Source organism: Gadus morhua, chromosome 8 (genome assembly GCF_902167405.1).
Source record: "Gadus morhua chromosome 8, gadMor3.0, whole genome shotgun sequence".
Lineage (NCBI taxonomy): Eukaryota > Metazoa > Chordata > Actinopteri > Gadiformes > Gadidae > Gadus > Gadus morhua.
Window position 1 is genome coordinate 26,070,283 of NC_044055.1, and position 26,520 is coordinate 26,096,802.

At 43.4% G+C, this 26,520-nt stretch overlaps 2 protein-coding genes across 2 annotated transcripts in view; one reads left to right on the forward strand and one right to left on the reverse strand.

Moving 5' to 3' along the window:
• Positions 1–26,172, reverse strand: part of LOC115548964 (uncharacterized) — a 73,044-nt gene extending 46,872 nt beyond the window's left edge. Inside the window, exons 1-2 of the mRNA XM_030363922.1 lie at positions 26,089–26,172; positions 25,841–25,907 (exon numbers count right to left, since the gene is read on the reverse strand). Of these exons, the coding sequence (XP_030219782.1) occupies positions 25,841–25,907; positions 26,089–26,090 (69 nt within the window). The 5' untranslated portion in view covers positions 26,091–26,172. The remainder of the gene's footprint in view (positions 1–25,840; positions 25,908–26,088) is intronic.
• Positions 569–6,761, forward strand: LOC115548474 (uncharacterized). The gene is made up of 2 exons (XM_030363132.1): positions 569–6,392; positions 6,676–6,761. Exon 1 carries the CDS (start codon positions 1,190–1,192, stop codon positions 5,930–5,932), a length of 4,743 nt encoding a protein of 1,580 aa, XP_030218992.1. The 5' UTR covers positions 569–1,189; the 3' UTR covers positions 5,933–6,392; positions 6,676–6,761.
• Positions 26,173–26,520: the final 348 nt, after the last annotated feature.

The window sequence follows — 26,520 nt, forward strand, 5'->3', positions numbered from 1 at the left end:
GCATGATGAGCAAGTAATAAAGGTTGCACATCGGTTCAGTGTGTGCTATGAGAAGTGGAAGGATGCCACTAAAGAAGCCAACCAAGCGCTGAGTGGAAAGTGCTCAGACGACCTGCTAGATGGACAAATTACTAAAGTACGCAATACCTCTAGGAGTCTAAATGACGTTTATGACGATTGGAAACGCCTTGAGGTTCCTGACCTTAACACACGTCGCAAAATCGACACCTGTGAAACAGTAACAAAGAAGATGGTTAAGGATGCAATGGACCTTATAGATGCAAGGGAGGAAGCTACAGCCCATAGGCATACTACAAGTCAAAGACATGAAGAACATCGAGTCATTGAAGAGGTAATGTCTGTAGCCTCAGGAAGGACAGGCACTAGCTCTCGCCACACTAAGTGCTCCTCTGCAAGCAGGAAGAGTGCAGCTGCTGAGGTTGCTGCCAACAAAGCCACCTTAGAAGTACAGCTGGAGCAAGAGCATTATATTAAAGAGCTTCAGAGACTGGAAGTTGAAGCCGCTCAGCTAAAAGCCAAACAAGAGGCTGAAAATGCAGATAGACAAAGAGTGCTAGAAGCCAAGCGCAGAGAACTAGATCGATTGGAGACTATTAAGAAGCTAAAGGCTGCCGAGGCACGACAGCAAGTATATGACCAGAGTATACATTCATGTCCGGCAACTAAGGGCGACGGCTCAGATGAAGAAATAAATGTTCTTCTCCATCGTGTCTCTGTGAAGAAAGAAGAAGTCAAGCCTCAAACTAGCCCACTGCGGCACCATTCTACACCACCAGCTGTAGCACAAGCAAGGCAAGAAAACAAATATGAAGATGGCACAACAGCTCTCGTCAAAGCGCTCGCAGAAGCCATCAGTGCGAGTCGCATTCCTCTACCTGAACCTACAGTGTTCAGTGGTGACCCACTCCGATTCAACGACTGGAAAGTGTCCTTTCAGACGCTCGTTGACAGGAAGAACATACCAGCTGAAGAGAAGATATATTATCTACGCAAGTATGTGGGTGGATCTGCTAAAAGGGCCATAGAGAGCTACTTTTTACTTGGCACAGAGCCAGCATATTATGCAGCATGGGACATCCTAGAAGAGCGATACGGCAATCCATTCCTCATCGCCAAGGCCTTCAGAGAGAAGCTCGACGCGTGGCCCAAGATAAGCTCCAAAGGCAGCATGGAACTTCAAGAACTCGCCGACTTCCTGCGCTGCTGTGAGGCAGCCATGTCTCAGATCAGAGGTCTTGAAATACTTAATGATTGCAACGAGAACCAGAAAATTCTCTCTAAACTCCCAGACTGGGTGACTTCAAGGTGGAATAGGAAAGTCATAGAAGCAGAAGAAGACACTCACATGTTCCCGAGCTTCAGCCAGTTTGTCAAGTTTCTCACACGTGAAGCTAAAATCGCTTGCAGCCCAATAACATCTCTTCATGCTCTTAAGCCAAGTGAAAGGATTCCAGACAAGTGTGTAAAGAGCGGAGGTCCTGGAGCAAAGGTGTTAGCAACCACCTCAGATGAGAAAGCCGTCGTCACAAGCTGTGTCTTTTGTGAGAAGGCAGGACACAGTCTACAAAGGTGTTACAAGTTTATGCAAGGGACAATCTTGGAGCGAATCAAGTTTGTTCAAGAAAATAAATTGTGTTTTGGCTGTCTCAAATTTGGCCACCGATCTAGAGATTGTAGAGAAAGAGACAGCTGCGACACCTGTGAGAGAAGACACCCAACTTGTCTTCATGACGATCGCACCAAGGAAGAAAGGATGTCTACAAGATCTGACAGAGCAAGGTACAGTGACAAAGACAAAGAAGAGTACAAAGAAAGGAAGAATGAACAGTCACAAGACCAGTCAGAGAGACCATCACGTGAGGCGACGGCACTTAGAGTCATCCAGAATGTTGGAGACACGCATACCTCCACAATAATTCCAGTGTGGGTGTCATCTACAAGTGTACCAAGTCGTGAAGTTCTGGTGTACGCACTCCTTGATACACAAAGTGACACAACCTTTATCCTCGACGAGACAGCGAAGGCTCTCAATGCTAGGAGTGAACCAGTTCAGCTAAACCTCTCCACGTTGGCTTCAAGAAACACAATCGTGTCCTGTCGGAAGCTAGCTGGTCTACAAGTTAGAGGTTTTTATTCAGACAAGATAATCACTCTTCCAGTGACTTACTCAAGAGAGTTTATCCCTGCAAACAGAGACCATATTCCCACACCAGATACGGCGAAAGCATGGCCTCATCTTGAACACATTGCAGATGAGATCGCTCCTCAGCAAAGCTGTGATGTCGGCCTGTTAATTGGCTACAACTGTGCCCAAGCCCTCGTTCCAAGACAAGTGGTGCCTGGTGAGGAACACCAGCCGTTTGCACAAAAGACAGACTTGGGCTGGAGTGTAGTGGGATATGGCAACCCGTGTCTCAACTATGGAGATGCAATTGGAATAAGTCACCAAGTCATGGTGAAGCAAGTGATGCCAGGTCTACCGTCCTCTTCAGACCTCACAAAGGAAGTGCACTATGTCTGTAGGACACAGATCAAAGAAGTTCTCTTACCTGCAGATGTCATCAAGATGCTGGAGTCTGACTTCGTTGAAAGAGAGTCGGAAACCAGCCCCATCTCTCAAGAAGATCTAAGGTTCCTGTCAAAAATGGAAAAGAGCATCAAGTTAAAGAGCGACGGTCATTACGAAATGCCGCTGCCATTCAAGAAAGAAAGACCTAACTTACCTGATAATAAGATCTGTGCTATCCATCGTCTCAGGTGCCTAGAAAGAAGGCTGAGAAGAAACGACCAGTACTACAAAGACTACAAGACCTTCATGGATGAGACCATAAGACGCGGAGATGCAGAAAGGGTCCCGGAGGAAGACATCCACAAAGCTCCAGCTTGGTACATTCCGCATCATGGGGTGTATCATCCACAAAAGCCTGGGAAGATACGCGTTGTCTTCGATTGCTCCGCCAAGTACCAAGGAACGTCCTTGAACGACCACCTCCTGACGGGTCCTGAGTTGACAAACACCTTGGTGGGAGTTCTGTATCGCTTCCGAAGAGGTCCTGTGGCAATCATGTGTGACATCGAACGCATGTTTCACCAGTTCCATGTTAAGGCAGAAGACCAAGATTACCTGCGGTTCCTTTGGTGGGACAATGGAGATCTCGAAAGCCAACCTTCCATCTATCGGATGAAAGTCCACTTGTTTGGTGCAGCATCGTCACCTGGCTGTGCCAACTATGGGCTGAAGCATGTCGCTGCTGAAGGACAAGGAAACTTTAGTGACGACACCATAAAGTTCATTCAACGGAACTTCTACGTGGATGATGGATTGTCAAGTGTAGCATCCGAAGACCAAGCGATCCAACTGGTGAAAGAAGCAAGAGAACTTTGCAGCACAGGCAAACTCCGGCTGCATAAGTTTATCTCTAACAGCAAGAAGGTCCTAGACGCAATCCCAAAAGAAGAATGTGCTGCAGCTGCCGAAGACAAGGACATGGCACTGGGTGAACTGCACATGGAAAGAGCACTCGGTGTGCAGTGGTGCGTGGCTTCTGATGAGTTCCAGTTCAGAGTAATCGTCAAGGAGAATCCACTTACTCGAAGAGGAGTCCTGTCCACAGTCGCTTCAGTCTACGACCCTCTTGGATTTGTGGCACCGTTCATCTTGTTGGGAAAGCAGATCCTGCAGCAGATGTGTCGTGACAAGCTCAGTTGGGATGACACCTTACCTGATGACCTACGACCTCTGTGGGAAAGCTGGCTTCAAGACCTGCGAAATCTAGCCGAGGTGAAGATTCCAAGATGCTACGTTCCATCAAGCTTCAAGGTCCAACACTACGAACTCCACCATTTCGCCGATGCCAGTGAGTCAGGCTATGGAGAGTGCTCGTACCTCAGAGCAGTGAGTACGTCAAGTGAAGTCCACTGTTCCTTTGTAATGGGAAAGTCGAGAGTCGCTCCTACTAAGGTCACAACCATACCAAGACTCGAGCTGTCAGCAGCAGTGGTAGCTGTCCGCACCAGTGACATGCTCAAGAAAGAACTGGAAATAGAATGCCTACAAGAAGTCTTCTGGACTGATTCAAGAGTGGTCCTTGGTTACATCAATAATGAAGCCAGAAGATTTCACGTGTTTGTGGCAAATCGTGTGGAACGCATCAAGCAAAGCACAGAGTCTACACAATGGAAGTATGTGGCTTCAGAAGATAATCCAGCAGACTACGCCTCAAGAGGTCTCACAGCAGAGCAACTGGTATCCTCTAACTGGTTCACAGGCCCAGACTTTCTTTGGCAGAAGGAGTTACCAAGTGGAGATGTCAAGGTGGGAGAGATCACATATGACGATCCTGAGCTTAAGAAGGTCCAGGTTCTCGACACCCAGGCGAAAGAAGTCAAGTCGCTGCTAGATCGCCTACACAAGTTTTCAGACTGGTCCAAAATGGTGAAAGCTATCGCCAGACTCCAGCGCCATGTGAAAGAAATTAAAGGGCTTCAGCCAAAGTCCTGTGAAGCCTGCAGTTTGGAGGAAAGGAGAGAAGCGGAGTTGACAATAATCAAGATGGTTCAAGAAGCAACCTTCTCACAAGATATACAGTTACTCCAAAGTGACAAGGAGACGCCAGTCAAGGGCAAAGCCAATAAGTTGCACCGGTTAAGTCCATTCCTGGATGACCAAGGTGTCCTCAGAGTTGGAGGCCGCTTAACTCATGCTGCCCTACATCCACAGGTGAAGCATCCAGCGGTCCTTCCAAAGGACAGTCATGTGTCAAATTTACTTGTCAAGCACTATCATGAAAGAGTGTACCATCAAGGACGAGGAATGACCATGAATGCGCTCCGATCTAATGGCATATGGATACTGGGCTGCAGCAAGGCTGTATCATCCCATATCTACAAGTGCACTAAGTGCAGGAAGTTCAGAAGATGCACTGAACAGCAGAAAATGTCAGACCTTCCAGAGGACAGAATGGAAACAGCTCCTCCATTCACCTACTGCGGTATGGACTGTTTTGGACCATTCTACGTAAAGGAAGGAAGGAAAGAGCTAAAGCGTTATGGATTGTTACTTACCTGCATGTGTTCCAGAGCGGTTCACGTTGAGATGCTTGACGATATGACCACGGATGCCTTCATTAACGCATTGCGTTCATTCATCGCCATTCGTGGAAAGGTACGTCAGATAAGAAGTGATCAAGGAACAAACTTCGTCGGAGCAAGACGAGAGTTTGCTGAAGCATTGAAAGAAATGGATCAGGAAGAGCTCAAGCAGCTTGGATGTGAGTTCATCATGAACACCCCAGCTTCAAGTCATATGGGTGGCGTCTGGGAAAGACAAATTCGCACCATAAGAAGTGTCTTGACGTCCATTCTAGAACAGTCAGCTACGCAGCTTGACTGCTCCTCTCTAAGAACGTTCCTGTATGAAGTCATGGCAATAGTGAACAGTAGACCTCTGAGCACTGATTGTCTAAATGATTCATCCAGTCCAGAGCCCCTGACACCAAACCACATTTTGACCATGAAGTCCACGATACTCGCTCCACCTCCTGGGAAGTTCGTCAAGGAAGATCTATACCTACGCAAGAGATGGCGTCGAGTTCAATTCTTATCCAACCACTTTTGGACAAGATGGAAGAAGGAGTACCTCCTGAGCCTCCAACAGAGACAGAAGTGGACCAAAGATCGCAGGAATGCAAAGGTCGGCGATGTTGTACTCCTGCAAGATGATACTACAGCACGTAACCAGTGGAGGATGGCAAAGGTTATCGAAGTGTACCCAGGAAAGGATGGGAAGGTGCGAAGACTCAAGTTGCTCATCAGCGACTCAACCCTTGATGAGAAAGGAAAGCGTATCTCCAAACCTGTCCACCTGGAAAGGCCCATCCATAAGACGGTGACGCTGATGGAAGCAGACTGAAGACTCCGACCTCTCTCTTTCTTTTCCTCCCCTCTCTCTCTCTATCTGTCTCACTACAGGTGCAGTCATGGTGATCGTTCTCTGGGGAAGCCAAGGACTGAAGTTTAGTTTTTTTGTTTATCCTTACTACGCAGTATGTTGTCTCTCAATAGTTGAAGGAAATCATATACATGTGATATGTTTTGGTGGGAGTGTAACTGCCTCTGTGTCAGTCAGCGCAGTATTTCTGAGTTATTTATTTTGGTAGGAACCAAAGTTCTCTAAGGCGGAACCTTTGTTTTTGTATCGCCCGTTTCCGTCAGGACATACTTTAGCGTAACACTCATCAAAAAAGTCCGCTGATTTAGTACATGTTTTTCAGTGCTGATGCATCTGCAAAATAGCTCTTAGCATCAAGATAAACAATCCTACAGAGTAATGCCAAGCTACACAACTTTCCTCATGCAATGCAGCTACTAAGGTATGTTTTGCTGACGTTTTTTGTGTGTGTTTTCTGTTCTTGTTTGTATTAAATTGTTTTTATACAGCTAAGGGCTAACACCGTTAAGGGCTAACACATGTTGGGCTTAGTTAGATTGGTCTTTGTGTTTTGTTGTATTATATGTAACCAAAGTGTATTGTGTATACAGTAGCCTAATTGAAAGTGACGACATTACCAGGACAATGTTGGGATATTACTGTATGGCTTGTTATTATTTTGACTAGTGATTATTGTATTTGTGTATTATGTTTTTTGATTACAGTTTTCACGGTCTGGATGAACCAAATAAATCCTGCCAGTAAACAAAAAGGAAACTCGTTGCTGTCGTTTGTACTGAGGGAATTATAAAACACTTGCATTACAGTGTGTGTATTCACACAAACACACACACATGTGGCGCTCGCACGGTCGAGTCTCATTGGCGGGCCAACGTCTCTGGGCGGGCCAGGCAGAGTAAGGGGAGGAGCTGAGATTCCTGATGACGTCAAGAATACAGACATTCCAAATCAGCGCACTTGAGCCTCCCGTTTTTTCAAAGGCGAGCAGAACAGCTAGTGCTCGTTTTACACCAAACGCAAATTTTAGCAATTGGGGGACCGTAGGCAGGCTAGGGGAACTCATATTTATGTTAGAAAACCTCATAAAGTGAGATTTTCATGTCATGGGACCTTTAACTATCGATATTTGGCGTCAGCATATCGATAACGTCCCGCAAGACGAAATATCGCGATATGTCGCAGTATCGATATTTTGGCACACCCCTATAAGGGACAAGGAGCGGAACTTTCTGTTAAACTGTTTTCAACAATAACCTCTTATAGGCTGGGCCTATACTGGGCCTTACTGTGCAGCCCCAACCTCCAAACGAAACCAACTCTTTTTGAATGGTCTGACCATGCTCAACATAAAAAAATAGTTGGCTTCGTTAGGAGGTGAGGGTGCACGGTAAGGCCCCGTACCTCGCGGCCCTATAGTTTGTTTTTCTTTGAATGGTAAATTGATTCAAATCACATAATAATATTAATAGTATAATATTGCTTTGGTTTTGTTTAGTGGGAGCTTACAGCCAAAATGACTTAATCTTCATCTGTTGTGTGCCTCACAGGTCCATAATCATACTTGTAGATATTTTGTAGACTGTATGTGTTTGTGTGCATGTTGTGTCATGCAGGTTGTGTCATGCAGGTTATTGATTCTGGCACTTGGCTCATTCAGTACAACATGACTGCATAGGACAATACAGATTCAGGAAGCAACATCTGTTTTCCAGTCATACTTTTATTGAACATTTTTTTTAAATCACTGATTAGTTCTACATAACAATGATTGCTATTGTAAACACATGGCTGAGACAACAGTGAACAGGTGAGATTTCTCGTAACTGGTATTGCTGAAGCAATATCTATTCGAGTAGGATTTTTATTTACAAAAAATGTTATCACTAATGAATTCACATAACAAACATGGTACAGTTGGCTGGAACTACAACAAACAGGTGAGAATGATGAGATTACTCGTTTTCCATTACAAGTGGACTGATATTACTGTTGCTATATGGTAGAGATGATCTAAACATGCAATATAGTTTAGTTAATTATAATGTTTTGTGATGATAGTGGTAGGCTACTCATCTTCTGAGGATATATATATATATATATATATATATATACATCCTCCGAAGATGATAGATAAATTACATGACATCGTTCTTAACAAACTGTAGCTTAGCCTAAAGCTCATCAGTTTTACCTTTGGGATTACTCTACAGCAGACGTTCTTCACTTCGTTGGGCATAGTGGCACAATTCCCACAGTTGCACCTAGGGAGTAGAGATGTTATATGTTATAATGGTGTATTTTGATGGACAAAAGTAGTCAACAATATGCCATTTCGGGACATAAAAAGCTTGTTACGGACCCTTGAAGAGTACGAGTAGTCTACTAGCCGCAAGCTAAGTCTGAAAAGCTACGCTAAATACATAATAAATCGCGTGTGTGTATAATAGCATAAACAAAAAACTTACCACTGTGAAATGTCCTGGTCCATTCTAAGACTAAAATCGCGCTCGTCATTAGCGTGATCTGCTCCATTATCGCTTTCGGGGTCCAACTCAGGCTCAAATTGGTAAGGTAGCACTGAAGCCATAGACAGAGTGACAGAGTGCCTGAAGAGACGTCAGCACCCGGTCAGCACCAAGATTCTAAATGCCTCAAAATTCTAAGCAACAGGGTGTTTCACATAGGGGTTGTAATTAGGGATGGGCGTGAGGAATCGATTACCCGAGTACTCCTCGTTACAAATGAACTCGGTTAGTGGACAGGCAAACTCGAGTTTGCATATACACACATAAACAAAGTTTTCTGAAGCAAGTGTATCAATTTTCTGTGCGGCGCCACTAACGCATCCACAAAGCAAATGAAATGTATCAAATTTCTGTGTGGCGCGTGCCGTTCCGTGTGCAGGCACGCCAGAATTCAAAAAGTTGAGAGATGGCGGTTAAAGCAAAGCGCAGCGAAGAATTGAAATGCTTGAAAGAAATAGGTGATCATAAGGTGAAATGTAAAATATGCCAAGCGAAATGGAGCTACCAGAGTACTACAAGTACTATGCGGCAACATATGCTCCTGAAACACAACGGTGAGTTCGGGAAAGCAGACCCGCAGCAACCAAGTGTGTCGGCTATTTTCACCGCCGCAAGACGCAGCTGTAATCCCGGCCGGGTAGAGAAGATCACAACGCTGAATATTTCCATAGTCCATTTGCTGCCGTTTTATTTGCAGATAAAAAATATTTTCAATGGTCAGGCTTAGGGCTGTCACGGTTGAGGAATTTTCACCGCGGTGAAAACAGGGGGCGCAATATCGCGGTATGCGATATTATTGCACAATTTTTTAAAATGCCGTTTAAGCGAGATAATGCACATTTAAATTCAAAACACACCCGTAACCAGAGTTTTGTCAGCGAACTTTTCGGACACAACGGAGCTGAAGGTTTGTGTGGAACCAGTTGCCATGGAGAATGGTTTGATAGTTATGACGAAGAGGGAAGGCTCCGTTCACTTGCATGGACAGGGTCTCTGGATGCTTAGCAACCTCAACGTCTTGGCGGACTATTTCTCTGCTGATACGAATGCTGGAAACACACCAGACACACCATGTGAAGTTATTTAACCCGATTATTGTTATTTATATCAGAGATTTTATATCAGAGATTATTTAATCTAACCCGATCTAAACTCTATCACCCAAACACGGCGGCGTTTGGGTTTCCTACCTCGGACTCCAGCGCAGCCACGGCCGACAACTATCTTTATTCTGGGTGGAAATATTAACATAGTTACGCCATTAAATGCGTTTATGGAAACATTTTTAGAGAGAGATGTGCATTTTACTTTCATAATGTTCGCTCGGTGAATGTGAAGGATGTTTGGTTTGATAGTTATGACGAAGAGGGAACGCTCCGTTCACTTGCATGGACATGGACTCATCTAGCTGCGTTGGCGCGTTGACGCGTTGGAAGCGTTGAACCACCACACAATGATCAAGCGTCAGGTTAGGCGCGTTACTCGCGTTATCCAACGCGAGTTCACCATTACTAAATTAATGAACGTTAATGAATGGTTATCATGGCAACGCACGTTTCATTCTAGAATTCCACGGTCAGTTTCATGAACGCGCAACCCGCACCAGGTCATATGCGGTGATCGCGATGGCCCATTATCTACCGCAGTGTGCTCTAAATATCGCGATATTTCATTTTTGCGATTATTGCGACAGCCCTAGTCAGGCTAGGGATGGGCGATATGGCCTAAAATCCATATTGTGATATACATTGCAGCTATTGCGATAACGATATATATCACGATATATACGTAAATCATAATATAACCATTTCAGAACAGGTTACATAGACTCTAAGCAAAGCCAAACTGCTAAATGTATAAAACAAAAGAAGAAAGAAACGTAGTATGTCGTTTTGAGAACATTTATTGTGCACACATACAATTTTGAAATGAACATGAAATTAGTATAATACATTTTTTGAATAAAGAATACACTTCCAGTATAAGGGACATATATGTCAACTAAAGAACATGTTTACTTTCAAGTATAAAATTTCTTAACAGTAGTGCCATAGACAGTAAAAAGTGCAAAAACCGTGCAGAACGCACCAAATGAAGGTAAAAAAAGATGCAAAGAACAGAAAAACAACAAATCTTAGGAATGGGAACTCACTGAGATTTTGTGTTTGCACCGTTTTTCAGTTGTTACAGGTCTAAAGATTATTCGCCAGGAACACAAGCTTGTCCACAGTCTCTGGCTTCAACAGAGACCGATGGCATGTAACTATGTTACCACCAATGCTAAATGCCCTTTCAGAAGGAGCACTTGTGGCCGGGATGCAGAAATATTTCTGGGCTAGTCTTGCCAACCTTGGAAAATTAGTTTGGTACAGCCGCCACCAGTTCAGTGGGTCAGTCTCTCCATCAACCTGCATTGTCTGCAGGTAACTTTTTAGCTCCACTTCGATGGCCTTTCTGTCAGCGAGAGCGGCTGTGCCATCTGAGGCCTTTTTGAAAAAGCTTCCCAGGCTCCGTTTCACCCTCTTGGCTTGCCTCTCAACAGGTACATCAGCAGCTTCAGCACCGTCAGCTGCAACTCCTGTGTTTGTGTGTGGCTCTGTGACCATTGGAGCTTGCACCTCCAACATTGACTGAATTTCTGCCACTGCTCTGGTCTTCATGAACTCCTGGCGGTCATCAGCTATATATGTATCTTTGAACCATGGGTCGACCAAGGAGGCCATATCCAGAAGGTCAACCGTTTCTGGGTCCGAGTACTTCTCGTTGAGGTACTCCAGGATGACTTTTTTCATGTCCTTGGTCAGCTCAGTGTCATCTTCAGCTGCAGCAAGAACAGTGTTATTAAAAAGATGGAGAACAGGTTTGATGTAGGACACACTGACATACTGTTCCCCAGACGCTGTTCCCCAGCGCGTCTGTGAATTCCAGCAGTGGGCCGAGGGTCTTGCTCACAGATTCCAAGACATCTGTATCTTGCCAAGTGGGTACCAGGTGCCTGGTTTTCCTGTTTGCCCTCAGTACCTGTGATAGGGCCTTCTCTTGTTCTAGCACCCTCTGGATCATCATCTGGCGTGAACCCCACCTTGTTGGAGTTTCTGTGATGAGTCGATGTAAGGGAAGATTGTGCGCTGCCTGGGCTTTCTTCAACTCTTTTCTTCTATTCCAAGAGTGTGAAAAGGAACTCACAATCTTCTTGCACAAGGCTACCGCACGGTCGATTCGGGGGTCTTTCACGCTTTTTTCTGTTGACAAATTTGTAAGATATTATTAGTTAATTTAATCTATAATCCACACACACACACACACACACACACACACACACACACACACACACACACACACACACACACACACACACACACACACACACACACACACACACACACGCTATTTAAATGCAACATTAAAATAGCATTGGCTATACAACTGAACAGAGGATTAATCTACATCTCTCAACGCAAATGCAACATTACTATTAGAGCTATAACTTTTGAGAAAAATTGCGGCTCTCTTTTTTTATTCATGATGTTAGCTGCGGTGGATAACACGCGCTATTTGCGGACTATTTCTCTTCTGATCATCACTACGAATGGTAATTGTAAAAAGACACACCGTGTGAAGATATTTTTTCGTTTTGGCAATTAGCCTTGTAATCAGCGGGATAATATATAGAACGTCGGTCTTTATCGAAAATAATACCCTTCAGGGCGAAGCGCACCTCCGCTGCGCGTCGGGGTCCGGTTCGCCCTGTCAGTGCTTATTTTCCCGATAATGACCGGCGTTCTGGACAACATTATCCCTTACATATATCATATAAGTCAAGAGCAACATAACAGCGCGAGAGACATTCGAACGTACGCTCACCACTTTTGTGAATGCCATATATAGGCCTACAGTAGCTTACATTAAGATTGCATGATAGGAATAGATCTATTCCGATTAGAAATATAATCGGATCAGAAGGGTCCATTTAAATTTTGCTATCTCATGTTAAAATATTATTATATTATGGACAAAATGTTTTAACCTACCGATGGCAAGGTGCAACCTGTGTCCGAAGCATTGCAGCCTGGTCCAATCATTCAGAGACGCGGCCTTGACCACGTTCGATCCATTATCTGTAGTGATGCACACTTGGCGTTCTTCTTTAAAACCCCATGACTCAAGCGCTTCCTTGAGTCCTTGTGCTATCTCCTCGGCCGTATGTTCAGAGGGGAAGTACGACGTCTGCAAACACCGGCTGCCAAGATTCCAATCGTCCGTTATATAGTGAATGGTCAGGCTGAGGTAAGGCTCCATGGTACGGCTCGACCACAGGTCTGTTGTAGTGGCGAAGTATTTCAAGTCACACATCTCTTTTTCAACCTTTTCGCGGAGCTCGGCATACAATTTTGGCATCTCTGTTTCTGTAAAGTATTTGCGGCTAGGCACCTCGTATCGTGGATCAATAGCTTTGATCATGGCGTTAAAGCCGCGCCTCTCTACTGCTTGAAAGGGGACCATGTCCTTACACAAGTAAACAATTATGGCCCTTGTAATTTCCATCCATCGCGGGCTCTTCCTATTGTAAGGTGTTCCCTTTGAAAATGATTGTTGGATGGAGGACTGGATCGGTTCCTGTTTTTTCTTTACTGCGTTCTTCAGACTTGAGCTTGGGGTTGGCTGCATTGCCTGGCTCTCATGGTATTCACCGATATGTTTCGTTTTGAGGTGGTAAAACAGGTTAGTCGTGTTACCGCTCTTAGCCAGAATTGTTGCCCCACACACTCTACAGAGTATAGCTTGCTGCTGCTCGTCGGTCCGCTTAAATCCAAACCAATTCCAAATGATGGAAGTTGCACCTTTCTTTTTCACCAGCTCCTCCGTTTGGCTTTCAGCCATATTTACTTAGATGATGATGCGTTGATGCCGGTTGCAGCTCACGGCTTTTCAAATTTCGCGGGTCGCGGATGATGCATGCAGCTAGTCGCAGCTCGTGGCTCTTTTTAAATTTTGCGGGTCGCGGACGATGCGTTGCAGACGGTTGCAGCTCGTGGCACTTTATATTTCGCGGGTAAAATGGATAGATCGCGTCAAACATGCATTATCGCGATAGAGCAATATAACTAAGATCTCTATCGTAGGCCATTTTTTATCGTTTATATCGTCTATCGTTTATATCGCGCATTCCTAAGTCAGGCTACTTGTTTAGTTTTTGTTTTTTTAAAAACGATACAGGCCTTGGTTCGACGTGATTTAAATTGTGAGACGAATATTTCTTTTCGTAAGGAAAATGTGTTTTGAACGTTTGCAAAAATAAATAATGAATACTCTGATAACTCTGACTGTTTTGATGGCGAATAAGCATTACATGTTTGGTTGGTAATATTGCCGTTCATCATTAGGCCTATTCCTGCTGCAGATGCGTTGCATTCTAAAAATAGATTCGATTAAACGAGTACTCGATTGATCCTCGAGGAATTCCTTCGATCACTCGAGTTTGGTATTTACTACTCGTGCCCATCCCTAGTTGTAATACTCATAAAGTATGAGAAAAAATAATGTGCTAGACAACCCTTTATTTTTGTAAATCAATTCTATGAAGTCAAACAAATTAAATAATGAACAGTAAAAAAGGGCATAATAGGGCCCCTTTAACACTTTCTATGGGAGGTTTGAGCAGGCACCGGTTCCACCACCATCTCTCCCAGACCCTCTCCCTCCCCCCCTTTCACCATCTACGAGGAGGAGGTAAGGAGCACCTTCAAGGGACTTAAGAGGAATAAAGCCCCCGGCCCAGATAACATTAGCCCCTCCGCTCTCCACCACTGTGCTGCGGAGCTGGCTGGGGTTTTTACCAACATCTTCAACTCCTCCCTCTGCCAAAGCTCAGTACCCAACTGCTTCAAAGAATCCATCATCATCCCAGTTCCCAAAACCAAGACCATCTCCTGCCTCAATGGCTACAGACCCATTGCCTTGACATCAGCAGTTATGAAATAATTTGAGCGCATCATACTAAATCACCTGAAATCTGTCACCACCCCCCTCATGGACCCATATCAATTTGCATACAGAGCCAACAGGTCAGTTGAAGACACCGTCATCTTAGCAACTCATCACATTCTGAACCACCTGGCGTCCGCCAACACATATGCCCGCATCCTGTTCATGGATTTCAGCTCTGCATTCAACACATAAACCCGGCCAAACTATTCAATACATTACTGGACATGAACATCGACCCATGCATCTGTCACTGGATTCAAAGCTTTCTCTGGAACAGGCAACAAAAGGTGAAGATCAAAAATACCACATCCTCCCCTCTCTTCCTCAGTACAGGCACACCCAGGGCCGACGGACTGCGGGGACAAGGGGGACAGTTGTGGGGGGGCCCAAGGCAGAGGGGGGGCCCATGAAAAAAAATAATAAAAAAAATAAAATAATAAAATTACTTATCGGACACGTCTTACCCCGTCCCCGTCAACAATCGCTCCATACACCCCCCCCCCCCGTCCGTCAACAATCGCTCCATACACCCCCCCCCCCCCGTCAGCAATCGCTCCATACCCCCCCCCCCCCCCGTCAACAATCGCTCCATACCCCCCCCCCCCCCCCCCCGTCAACAATCGCTCCATACCCCCCGTCAACAACTTAGCGCAGGGGGGTCCATCAGTACCTATAGTATAGGGGCCCAGGATTTGGTGCAACGGCCCTACCCCAAGGCTGTGTTCTCTCACCCTGGCTATTCTCCCTTTACACAAACACGCTCACATCCCACCACAGCTCTGTCAACCTGTACAAGTACGCGGGCAACTCAACCCAGTGTTTCCCATACATAGACCATTGTGTGGCGCGGCGCCACAGAATCAACATCGAGCGCCACGAATTGATTCTGTCTTTTTTTTTTTATTATTATTATTATTATTATTTATTTTTTTAATAGCGCGATTTGGAAATCTAAAAATCGTTCCGTCCATTCATCTCTGCATAGCACTCGTTCTCCCTGTCACACACACACACACACACACACACACACACACACACACACACACACACACACACACACACACACACACACACACCCGGAGCGAGAGCGACGATGCTAACACATGAACCCACCGATGTCACCCGTCGCTTAGCAACCGGACACGCTGGGGTTGATAAGTTACCGGATTACTGTAACTACTACGGAGTGATAATAACAAAGACGTGAATCAGGCAATAAATCAAATTTCCTTGACGGCGGTAAAGTTCGGTGTGCATTAAAGTACAGACGGAGTGGACCAATTGCGAACTACTGCAGCTGCTCCAAGTTAAACCCCAAACTAATCGGAATAAGTATTTATAGCGGACTACACCACCTATTCTATTCCGCATAGAATTCTATTTCGAACCGATTGAGGCGTATATATATGATACTTTTCTATTCCGATTGAGCTGTTCTTCCACATCTATGCGAATCAGATGTGTCCGCATGTAAACGCGGAGTTACATGCACACTCACTGATGGCCGCGTCGCCGTGCTGCCCCCCCCCCCCCCCCCCCCCCCACCACACATTGGTCCTTGGTCTGTGGGAAACACTGCAACCATCATAGGACTCATCACCAACAACCAAGAAACAGAATACCGTGCACAGATCAACCAAGCAGTGACCTGGTGTACAGACTAGGGATGCAAACAATTAATCGATTATCGATTAGTTGTCGATAAGAGATTACTCGATTATAATAAATTACTTGCAATTAATCGCGTTTTTAACCCGTAATTCCCCACCCGTCCACGTGAGGGCGCATTTGACGCCAGACGTACTTGACGCACACGCGGGAACACAAGCGGGAACACAAGCGAAGCAGGACAAGACAAACGAAAAGCGGGACACTGACGCAATGGCCGTTTCTCAATTTGCGTTCTTTTCTGTACTTGTGTGCTTGCGTTCTTGTGAAACGTCATCAGTCGTAGCTAGGGATGTCCGATATTGGCTTTTTTGCCGATATCCGATATGCGATATTGTCCAACTCTAAATTTTCGATTCCGATATCAGCCGATACCGATGTCGATATTTGGGTTATTTATTTTTCCTCAAACCTAATTTAGGTAACATTACATATCTCCTGTTGTGGAATTAACACAACATGCTTAATGTTATTGTGATGCCCCACTGGATGCATTCTTGAATGCAACAAGGCTTTCCAAATGTTAACATTGTCTGTGCAAAATAAGAAAAATACTTCAACTTAATTTAAGGGAAAAGTGCCATGTTTATTTTTATTTTTTTAATGGTCTCAGACAACAGTTTGGATTACACTCTCCCTGAGATAATCTTGACAATGCCCACAACAAATAGGGCAAACTTGACTTCACAAATGATAAAACATTGTACCTGAACAACTATGTGCAACATAGCAGTATGTTTCTTTAACTAAAACTCAATAACCTTAATTGAATAAATGCACAAATATGAGTCAATTACAATGTGCACTGTACTGCACAATTTTGAAAACATTTATTTGAGCTATAAATAAAAAAAATAAAATAAAAAAAATCGGTTTTAAGGCAAAAAAAATCCGATACCGATATTGACCGATATTACATTTTTATGCTAATATCGGGCCGATAATATCGGTGGGCCGATAATATCGGACATCTCTAGTCGTAGCCCAAGTACTGTTCCAATTCAAAGTACGCATCAGGCGAAGTACTGTCGTAAAACCCGGAAGTGTTCTTGATGCGTTCTTAATTTGGCCGAAATATCGAGCCTGCATCGATGGTAACTTGTGTGGACTTGGGACCGTTAAATATCCCAGGATGCATTTCTGTTTTAAAATATCAGTGTGTAAGCTATAAAATAGGCTATATAGGAACATTTTAAAAGTACAACAAAGATCGAGGCCTATTCAACATATTTACATACTATTATTTTAAAATGAAAGAGGGGTTTTGTTTTACATAATTTGTTTATATTGTATAAGTCGCTGATGGAGGAAACCCATCGCAACGGAATTCCCGGTCGGATCCATCTGATCGTGTGTGTGTTTCTATTCTATCCTCGTTCGTTCGTAATTCTTATTTTAATAGCCTACTCTCCAATAATATAATAATAGGCTAGGCTATGTATTAAAATTGAGAAACGGCAATCTCATACAATCTTTTTCAAGCCACTGATTGTTTATATGTAGGGTACAGCTGCCGTGTGAATACGCATAACTTTTCATTTATATCATTCAAAATATTAATATAGCCTAAAGAAGCTGGTGTTTTGTTATATATAATTTGTTTATATTGTTCAGTAGTTATATGCCTACATGAGGCCGTAGCACAGTTAACAGACGAGCTGAGCTTGTATCGTCATCGAGTCCGCTGCTGTTCCAATTGCAGGTGCGTACTCCCGTCCTCGGAAGTGTTGACTTGAAGTCCGGACTTGCCAAGTACGACCTTCCAAGTTCGCGAGTACGTAGTATGCGTACTAGGAATTGAGATGAAGAGGGCAAAACAGGGTGCAGTATGGAGCCACTTTAAGTTGGTTAATGACGACAAAGACGCCAAATGCACAATATGTGGAAGTATTTTAAAGTACAACAACTAAAGGACTTTGTTGAATTACCACCTAAATGTGTCACATTCAGAAGGAAATTCAGCTTCTCAGAAGAATTGCCGCTTATCAATTAATCGATCATCGATCGATAAGATGAAACAACTATCGATTAATGAATTACTCCATAATTTGCATCCCTAGTACAGACCATGATCTCATACTCAACTCATCAAAAACAACGGAACTCATCATCGACCCAAGACGCCAACCATCCCCCAAAACTCCTGTGCTCATTAAAGGTGAATCCATCTCCATCACTGACACATTCAAACTCCTTGGAACCCACATCAGCAATAACCTCAAATGGAAAATAAACGCAGACCACATCTACAAAAAAGCCCAGCAAAGACTTTTCCATCTCCGTCAGCTCAAGAAGTTCAGGGTAAGGTCCCATCTTCTGCTCCACTTCTACACAGCCATCGTAGAAAGCATCCTCACCTTCTCCATCACAGTCTGGTTCGGCAGTCTAGACTCACTCTCCCGGAAGAAACTACAACGCATCATAAATAGAGCATCCAAAATTATTGGCACACCCCTTCCATCCCTTGATTCACTCTACCACAAACGGACACTACGCAGAGCACGGAAAATCATCTCCGACCCCACTCACCCTGCACACTATGCCTTCCAGCTACTGCCTTCTGGGAGGCGTTACAGGACAATTGCCTCCAGAACAACCCGATTAAAAAACTGTTTCATCCCAACTGCAATAAACTTTCTGAACTCGGAACGTTAAGGATTAAGCATGGCCCTTATGTATTGTGTAGTGTGTATTTCCGTATGTATATCCGTGTTATATGTTTTGTAAGTTGGAACCTGTATCAAGCTGACAACAAATTCCACCAGCCTGGCTGTGTGGTCATTAAAATAATCAAATCAAATCAAATGTAGTTCTAGTCTAGCTGTTGACTGTCGAAATTCCATTATCTATCAACCAGTTCTAAGTAGTAAACACACACTACAAGTTGGCAATTTAAATTACATAAATCCTTTTCGAAGTTGAGCCTCTGAGGTGGCAGTAGTAGTAGTATACTGTGTTATCAAATAGCATAACAACAACAATCATGTGGACCTATGCTATATTTATAATGTGAAATAATCGGTAACTGAAAAAATAATCGTCCGATTAATCGTAAAATTAGTCGTTAGATTCGTCGTTTGAAAAGTAATCGTTTGGGACAGCTCTAGTGGCGATGTACACTTTTCGTACTCAACGGCAGCCATCTTAGCTACGTAGCGGAAGAGAAGAAGCCAGGCTGAGCCTAAGTCGGCGCATTTTCCACATAGCCTGCATTAATAGTCATTTTGTAGTTTTTATAGCTTTTTATAGCTGGTGGCGTAAAGAGTTCACCGTTCAAAGCTGGATGTTTATTGCGGGGGAGGAGCCGCAAATTTAAATATTGCCCCTGTGTGGTAAAATGTTTAATTGCACACTGCATTAGTTTAATCAATGAAAAATGTACGCAATCGACGAAATTCTTAACGATCAATGAGTCGATCGTCGATTAATCATGCCCAACCATAGCTATTACCTACTACTTCAGCTACTACTACAACTACTTCAGCTACTACTACTTAAGCTACTACTACTATAACTTCAGCTACTACTACTCCAGCTTCTACTACTTTAGCTACTACTACTGCTCCAGCTTCTACTATTTCAGCTACTACTACTACTTCAGCAATTACCACCACTACTACTTCAGCTACTTCTACTACCTCAGCAACTACCTACCACTTCAGATACTACTACTACTTCAGCTACTACCTACTACTTCAGCTATTACCTACTACTTCAGCTACTACCTACTACTTCAGCTACTACTACTACTTCAGCTATCACCTACTACTTCAGCTACTGCCTACTACTTCAGCAACTACTACTTCAGAGACCGACACGGATCGCACACTACAGGGAGAAAAGTCCGCTGCTGCGCTGGGCGCGATGGGCAGCCTGTTTGGGGACTTATACAGCACGGCTGACAGAAGCAGCTGCAGCGGTAACGAGAGCTGCGAGACTACTTGAAGGAGACTCTCTCCGCAGATAAAAACCCGCTGAGTTGGTGGAGAGATACAGGGTGTCACAGGTACCCACAGCTTTCAAAGTTGGCGCGTAAGTACCAGTGTGTGCCAGGAACGTCTGTGCGCTCCGAGCGCATGTTCTCCTCAGCAGGAAATATTGTAAATAAAAAGAGAGCTGCACTCGATCCAGACCAAGTCGACAGGCTTGTTTTTCTGTCCAATAATCTAAGAAATTAAGTCGGGCCATGCTGCCTTGTTCTAGCTAAAATCGGCGCACTCCTTTCTTTATTTAAAAATGTTCTATTTGAGTTTGTTTTTTTCAACTCCTATGTTAGCCTATATGAATTCAGAGGCATGTGAAAGTCTCATTTTCTTTCTGTAAGGAATAAAAAGAGCAGCATGCCGTGTTGGAGGTCGGCCTCACAGATTGTTCGTTTATATAGGCTGTGTGTGCCATGGACGACATGCGCTCCGCATATCGCGCTCCGAGCAGTTATTGTTAATGTGTAAAAGACAGCCGCACTTGTGTGTCGGAGCTTCCTCTTGTTGTGTTTACAAATGTGTTATCAAAGATGTGTTTTATCCTGTGCTGTTATGAATTAAGTAGGTAGACGTGATTTCCACAAGAAATAAAAAGAGGAACATAAAAAATTAAGACTTTTGTCGTGTTCTAGGGGGGGGGGGGGGGGGGTCGAATGTATTAGAATGTATTCGAATGTATTCAAATTAATTATGGACATTCGAAATTCGTTCGAATTTCATTTTTGGAAAAAGTGACAGCCCTACTACTTAAGCTACTACCTCAGCTACTACTACTACTCCATCTTCTACTACTTTAGCTACAACTACTACTCCAGCTTCTACTACTTCAGCTACTACTACTACTTCAGCAACTACTACTACTTCAGCAACTACTACTACTACTTCAGCAACTACTACTACTACTACTACTAATACTTCAGCTACTACTACTTCTACTACTTCAGCAACTACTACTACTACTACTGCAGCTACTACTACTATTATTTCAGCTACTACTTTCAGATTCTTCGGTTCAATTCATTTTACATTTCTTCATTTTCACTAATGCTTTGCGCTTTTCATTCAGCCGTCAGCATTCAAATGCGTTTTCTGCAGGAAATGCATTTCTAGTTTTTCTTATTCTTCTTCCGCCCGTTTTTTGGTCTCCAACTCCTACGCCATACTTTCAGCTACAGAAAACATTCAACTATTAAAACGTTCAGCTCTTTAGCGACATGATGGCTGCTATAATATTCAGCTTTTTCCAAAACAATTTAACATGGGAGTCAATGGGAGGATGGCGGAGCCGTCTCCCATTTCCTCTGGTACTTCAACTGTTTAAGACGTAATGTGGTGGCATTAATAATAACAACTTATCTAATTCACTTCAACTAGCTAAAAGCAAAGAGGAATCGGAGAGACCAGGTCAAGTATAGATGGAGAGTTCATTGCCACCCGCAAACGAGAGACAACAAAGCCGAATGGTATTCGCGAATACACACTACAGAATGAATCCCGTACAGCTCCTTATATCCCCAATCCTTTACACAATACAAAGTTGGACTTTCATCAAATATTGATGTGCATAGAATGTTTTTCTGGGTCACACTGTGTGGATGTCAGTATATTCTCATGTCTTCTGGATCCCACTAGCCGCGTTTACATGGCACATCTGATCCGCATAGATTTCTATGCGGCATAGATCTGTTCCTAAAATGTGATCCGAATGTACTGTATACATGGCAGTAACAAAAGTGTCCGTTATGTCTCTCGCGCACACCTGACACATCTCTGGACCGGCGGCGACAAAATGGATGTCTTATCACTATCGGGGAATTTAAATTTGATTTTAATGAAAGAGGCAGAGAAGAGTGGGCAGAGAAGAGGTGCTTTTCTCTGCCTGTTCCTTCAATTAAGAAGGAGGAGGACAGCGCAGCTACGTACATTTCTCGTCAGATCTTTATATCTACCCCCAGCTCTGTCGCAAACAAGAGGAATTTGGAAGCGAGTCCGCAGCCAAGACTGGTGGGAGAGAGTGGTCTCTCTAAGTAAAAGGCCCACTATGCAACTTCGGGAATTTCTTTGCTGTTTTCTTGGTTTTGGCACGCACATTTCTCTACACAGCGCCCCCTACAGCTTCGTAGTAGATATTTTACAACACTGTCGTAACAACTCGTTGACGACCCTTCCCCATGCACTTCTACGCGAGCCATGTGCATTTGTTTTCAAAGAAGCCGGCGAATGCGTGGAGCCATGTCCGAAGTAAATGTTCATAAAGTGTAGGCAAGGTTATACATTTTTAAAATGGTGTATTTGTATTGCAATAAACATAAAGCCATCCTTTTTATAGTTGACGGGGAGAATTTATATCCTAGATTATAATTGTTTTATCTTAGGTTGAACAGAACAATCAGTGTGAGAGTGTTGGCCAACATAATAATCTAAATAAACAAGAACCTGGATTCGGGGATTCAGTCTGTATCTGGGGGACGAGACAGACGAACAGCAAAACACCAATGGAAACAAAGGTGTTTATATGGCTGCAACCAAGCAAGCTAGAAACATACAGGGCTCACAAGAAAATGGTTGAGCAAACACATTTGTACAGAGACTATCAACATCAAGAATACCACGAGGACAAAGTTCACCCAAGGGTACTTTAAATTTCAAAAGCAACACGGCCAAGTCGGAGTCTGATTTGAAGTCTTCTTTTTCTTTCAGTTCACGCTATTCCTGAAAAGCTTGCCCAACGTTTACTCGTGTCTGGCCTCTCTGTCGGTCAGTCTCCCCTTTCTCTTCTTCTGTTCCTCCGACATTGGGTTTCTCTGTCTCTTTTTAGTCGGCTGATCTATGATGAATGTAACAATCCCTTAGTTACTTGTGTTTATATCGAGCCGGTTCCGTGTTTGGGGGTCTGTGCCGCAAAGCAATTCGTTACTTCGCGAGACCCGAGACTCCCGCGAGAGTGGGCGGCGGGTCGCCGGCAGAAACCTATTCATTTTCTCCACCAAGATGCGCAAGGGGGAGTTGAAACAACGAACAATCGAACAAAAATGTATAATGGAACCATCGCAATGACTCCTAGCCTGTTATATTAAGGTAAATCAAGCCAAATTGCCTCGCAACTGGCTGTTTATATCAAGCCGGTGCCATGTTTGGGTGTGTGTCTGTGCCGTAAAGCATTTTCAAAACTACAATTTGACTACATTTTCGAGGATACTTCCGCCGCGTCACATCCGGAAGCGCTCGGTCCGAACACATCAAGTTGCATATGCGCTTTTTCACTGTAAAGGCCACATGGGAAAATGACACACCCACCAATCGACCCAGAAATGGATGCAGAACCATCAGCATAACTCTCAACCTGCATACTTAATGTAATTTTGGCTAAAAAAGTTGCATAGTGGGCCTTTAAGAAGTATTTTAACGTTCAGCCTGCAAAAGTACTAATAGTAGCCTACTCATTTACAATTATCCCGGACGCGCGGGGACACTACGATACGCGAACACATCATTAATAAACACCCATGTCCCGTCGCTTAGCAACCGGACACGCTTACCGGACTACTTTTACGGAGTGCTAACAAAGACGTGAATCAGGCAATAAATCCACTTTCCTTGACAGCGGTCAAGTTCGGTGTGCTTAAAAGTACCGACGGAAATCAGTGGACCAATTGCGAACTACTGCGGCTGCTCTAAATTAAACCCCAATCTATTCGGAATAAGTGTATACATGGCGATTAAAACGGACTACACCACCTCTTCTATTCGGCATAGAATCTATGCCGAACAGATAATTGTATTCCGAATGAGGCGTATACATGATCATTTTCTGTTCCGCATAGAAATCTATGCGGAACAGATGTGTCCATGTAAACGCGGCTACTGTGACCTAAGAACATATATTATCCTTATACAAACAGAGATGATGCACACGTGTGAATGTAAGCATTGTCTTCAGAGAGTACATCAAATGGGAATAGATAGACTGGACCCACTCACTGGTGTGACACATCAGATGGGAATGGACTGGACTCACTCACTGGTGCCACATGGCACATAACACATAGGCTAAAGGTGATCAGCTCTTTTCCACCATTAAAGTATATATATGATATGTAGGCCTAATAATAATCATAGTTTAACATAGAATGTAAGGTTCATTTCTACCACAGTAACTCAACCGCTTATCTTCGTTAACAAATCTACACACTTGTATCTTCAATAATATCTAAATGGACGTTCGATATCATTTAAACTCTCTTCAGAATCACAGTTTTAGTTTCAAACTGTCATATTCTACAGTTGGTCCCATTGAAGCCATCTGCCCATTCCGACACTTAAATTACTTAGGACATCGTAACTCGGTCAAATTCCAACCTTTGACCATCATTCAAACCATTAAAGAAATCTATACATTTGTATCTTCAATACTATCCGAACGAAACTTCGATAGCATTTATACTTTTTTCAGAATCACAGTTTTAGTTTCAAACCGGCATAGTTTTCAGTTGCACTCATTGATTTACGTTGACGTCAGAACGTGAGGACGTTCAGGCATGTGGTGTGTGTGTATGTGTGTGTGTGTGTGTGTGTGTGTGTGTGTGTGTGTGTGTGTGTGTGTGTGTGTGTGTGTGTGTGTGTGTGTGTGTGTGTGTCAGTGTCACACACACACACACACACACACACACACACACACACACACACACACACACACACACACACACACACACACACACACACACACACACACACACACACACACACACATTGCAGGGCAATACATTTGACGTTTCAGATTCTTCAGTTAAATTCATTAAAAAAAAAATCATTTTTAGAAAGGCTCTGCGCTTCTCATTCAGTGGTTGCTTTAATTGTTTTAATTGCGTGTTTACATTGTTTACTCCATTTAGACTTTTGAACATCTGTTCAAATCCCTTCAGAGGTGCGTTCAAGTTCAGCGAACATAGGCGAACGTTCGCAACGAACGCGTTGACATTAAACAATTAATTTTGAACGATTTTTGAACACCGTTCTAAACAAACTGTAAACGAAAAAAATGGATACGAAGGCCATGGTATTAGCGGCAGCCTCCATGTTAATGGAAGAGTTTACAGAAGAGGGTTTGCAAGTGGTCGACCTCGTTGAAAGCCTACTGCAGACAACCAGTACGGAAAATTCAAGAATAGAGGGCTACGTCACCGAAGTTGTACCCACTTACTGCGATATAACGTTCAAATCGCATTTTAGGATACAAAAGACAACAGTTGAAGTAAGGGTGTAGATAGGCTATATGAAACGTTTTATCTATTGCTTTCTGTGTAGGAAAGGAGCAAATGATTTCAATATAGTTTAGTTTAATGCCATGGCAACGAATGTCCCGTAGCCGAAGTGTTTGTGGAGAACTACCTCTTCAGACAGTTTGCCTATGTTCGTAAACGTTTGCTTGCTTATGTTCGTTTAACGGAAAATGTTTAAAATCGTTCGCGAACGTTCGCCTATGTTTGCGATTCTGAACGCACCTCAGTTGATTAAGCCATTTAACGTTTCTTTATGTCTTAATCTAGGCCTATTTTAAAAAATATTTTCAACCTCACGTTGTAGGCTACTACAGCACTCACCGCAATTTCAGCAGGAAATGCATAATCTAGTTAGGATTATTATTCAATGATAATGTCACAATGTTAAACGTTGCTATTTTAACAGTTTCATCCTCATGAACCCACCTCAAAGTAGTAGTCCAGTTCTTTGTATGTGACGGCGGTGAAGATCGATGAGCTGTCCTCTTGGGCCCTGGAGAAGTATTAACATATATCGAATATAAAGATCAGTGAACCTTGCTAACCTAGCACCTTGCGCTAACAATAATTGTCTTATAATGTCGTTTAAAGACTTGCGTCGAGGTGGAATTTATTTAACGTTATTTCTGGTAAAAACTAATGATTCGATTAATTTAAATAGATTTTAAACGTACATTGTGCTGGCCAACGACAAAAACACACGCGTATCGAACACGATGAGTTTGAGACGGCCGGTTGAGGTTGAGAGCCCTGGCTTATGGCGAGTGGGTAGTGCCTATGGCGAGTGGATAGTGCCAGGAATCCCTGGAGAAGGATAACAACAATTTTTTTCTTCATTTTTTTCTGGTATTAATATATCCAATGACTTGTTGATGAATAAGTTGATGACATTTTATAAAAGAACGTTAGTTTCTATGTGTCAAAAAGACCAAAACTGTTTTAAAACAGATCTCAAAAATGTTTTGATGATTGTATGGGCATGATGTCACTTCATAGGGCAGAAAAGCCGGTTTTATCACGTAACCGGGCAAATTAACCCAGGGTTTGCGATAACCCTAGGTTTTCCGTTCCAAAATGAACACTGTATGTTAGTTACTATAGCAACA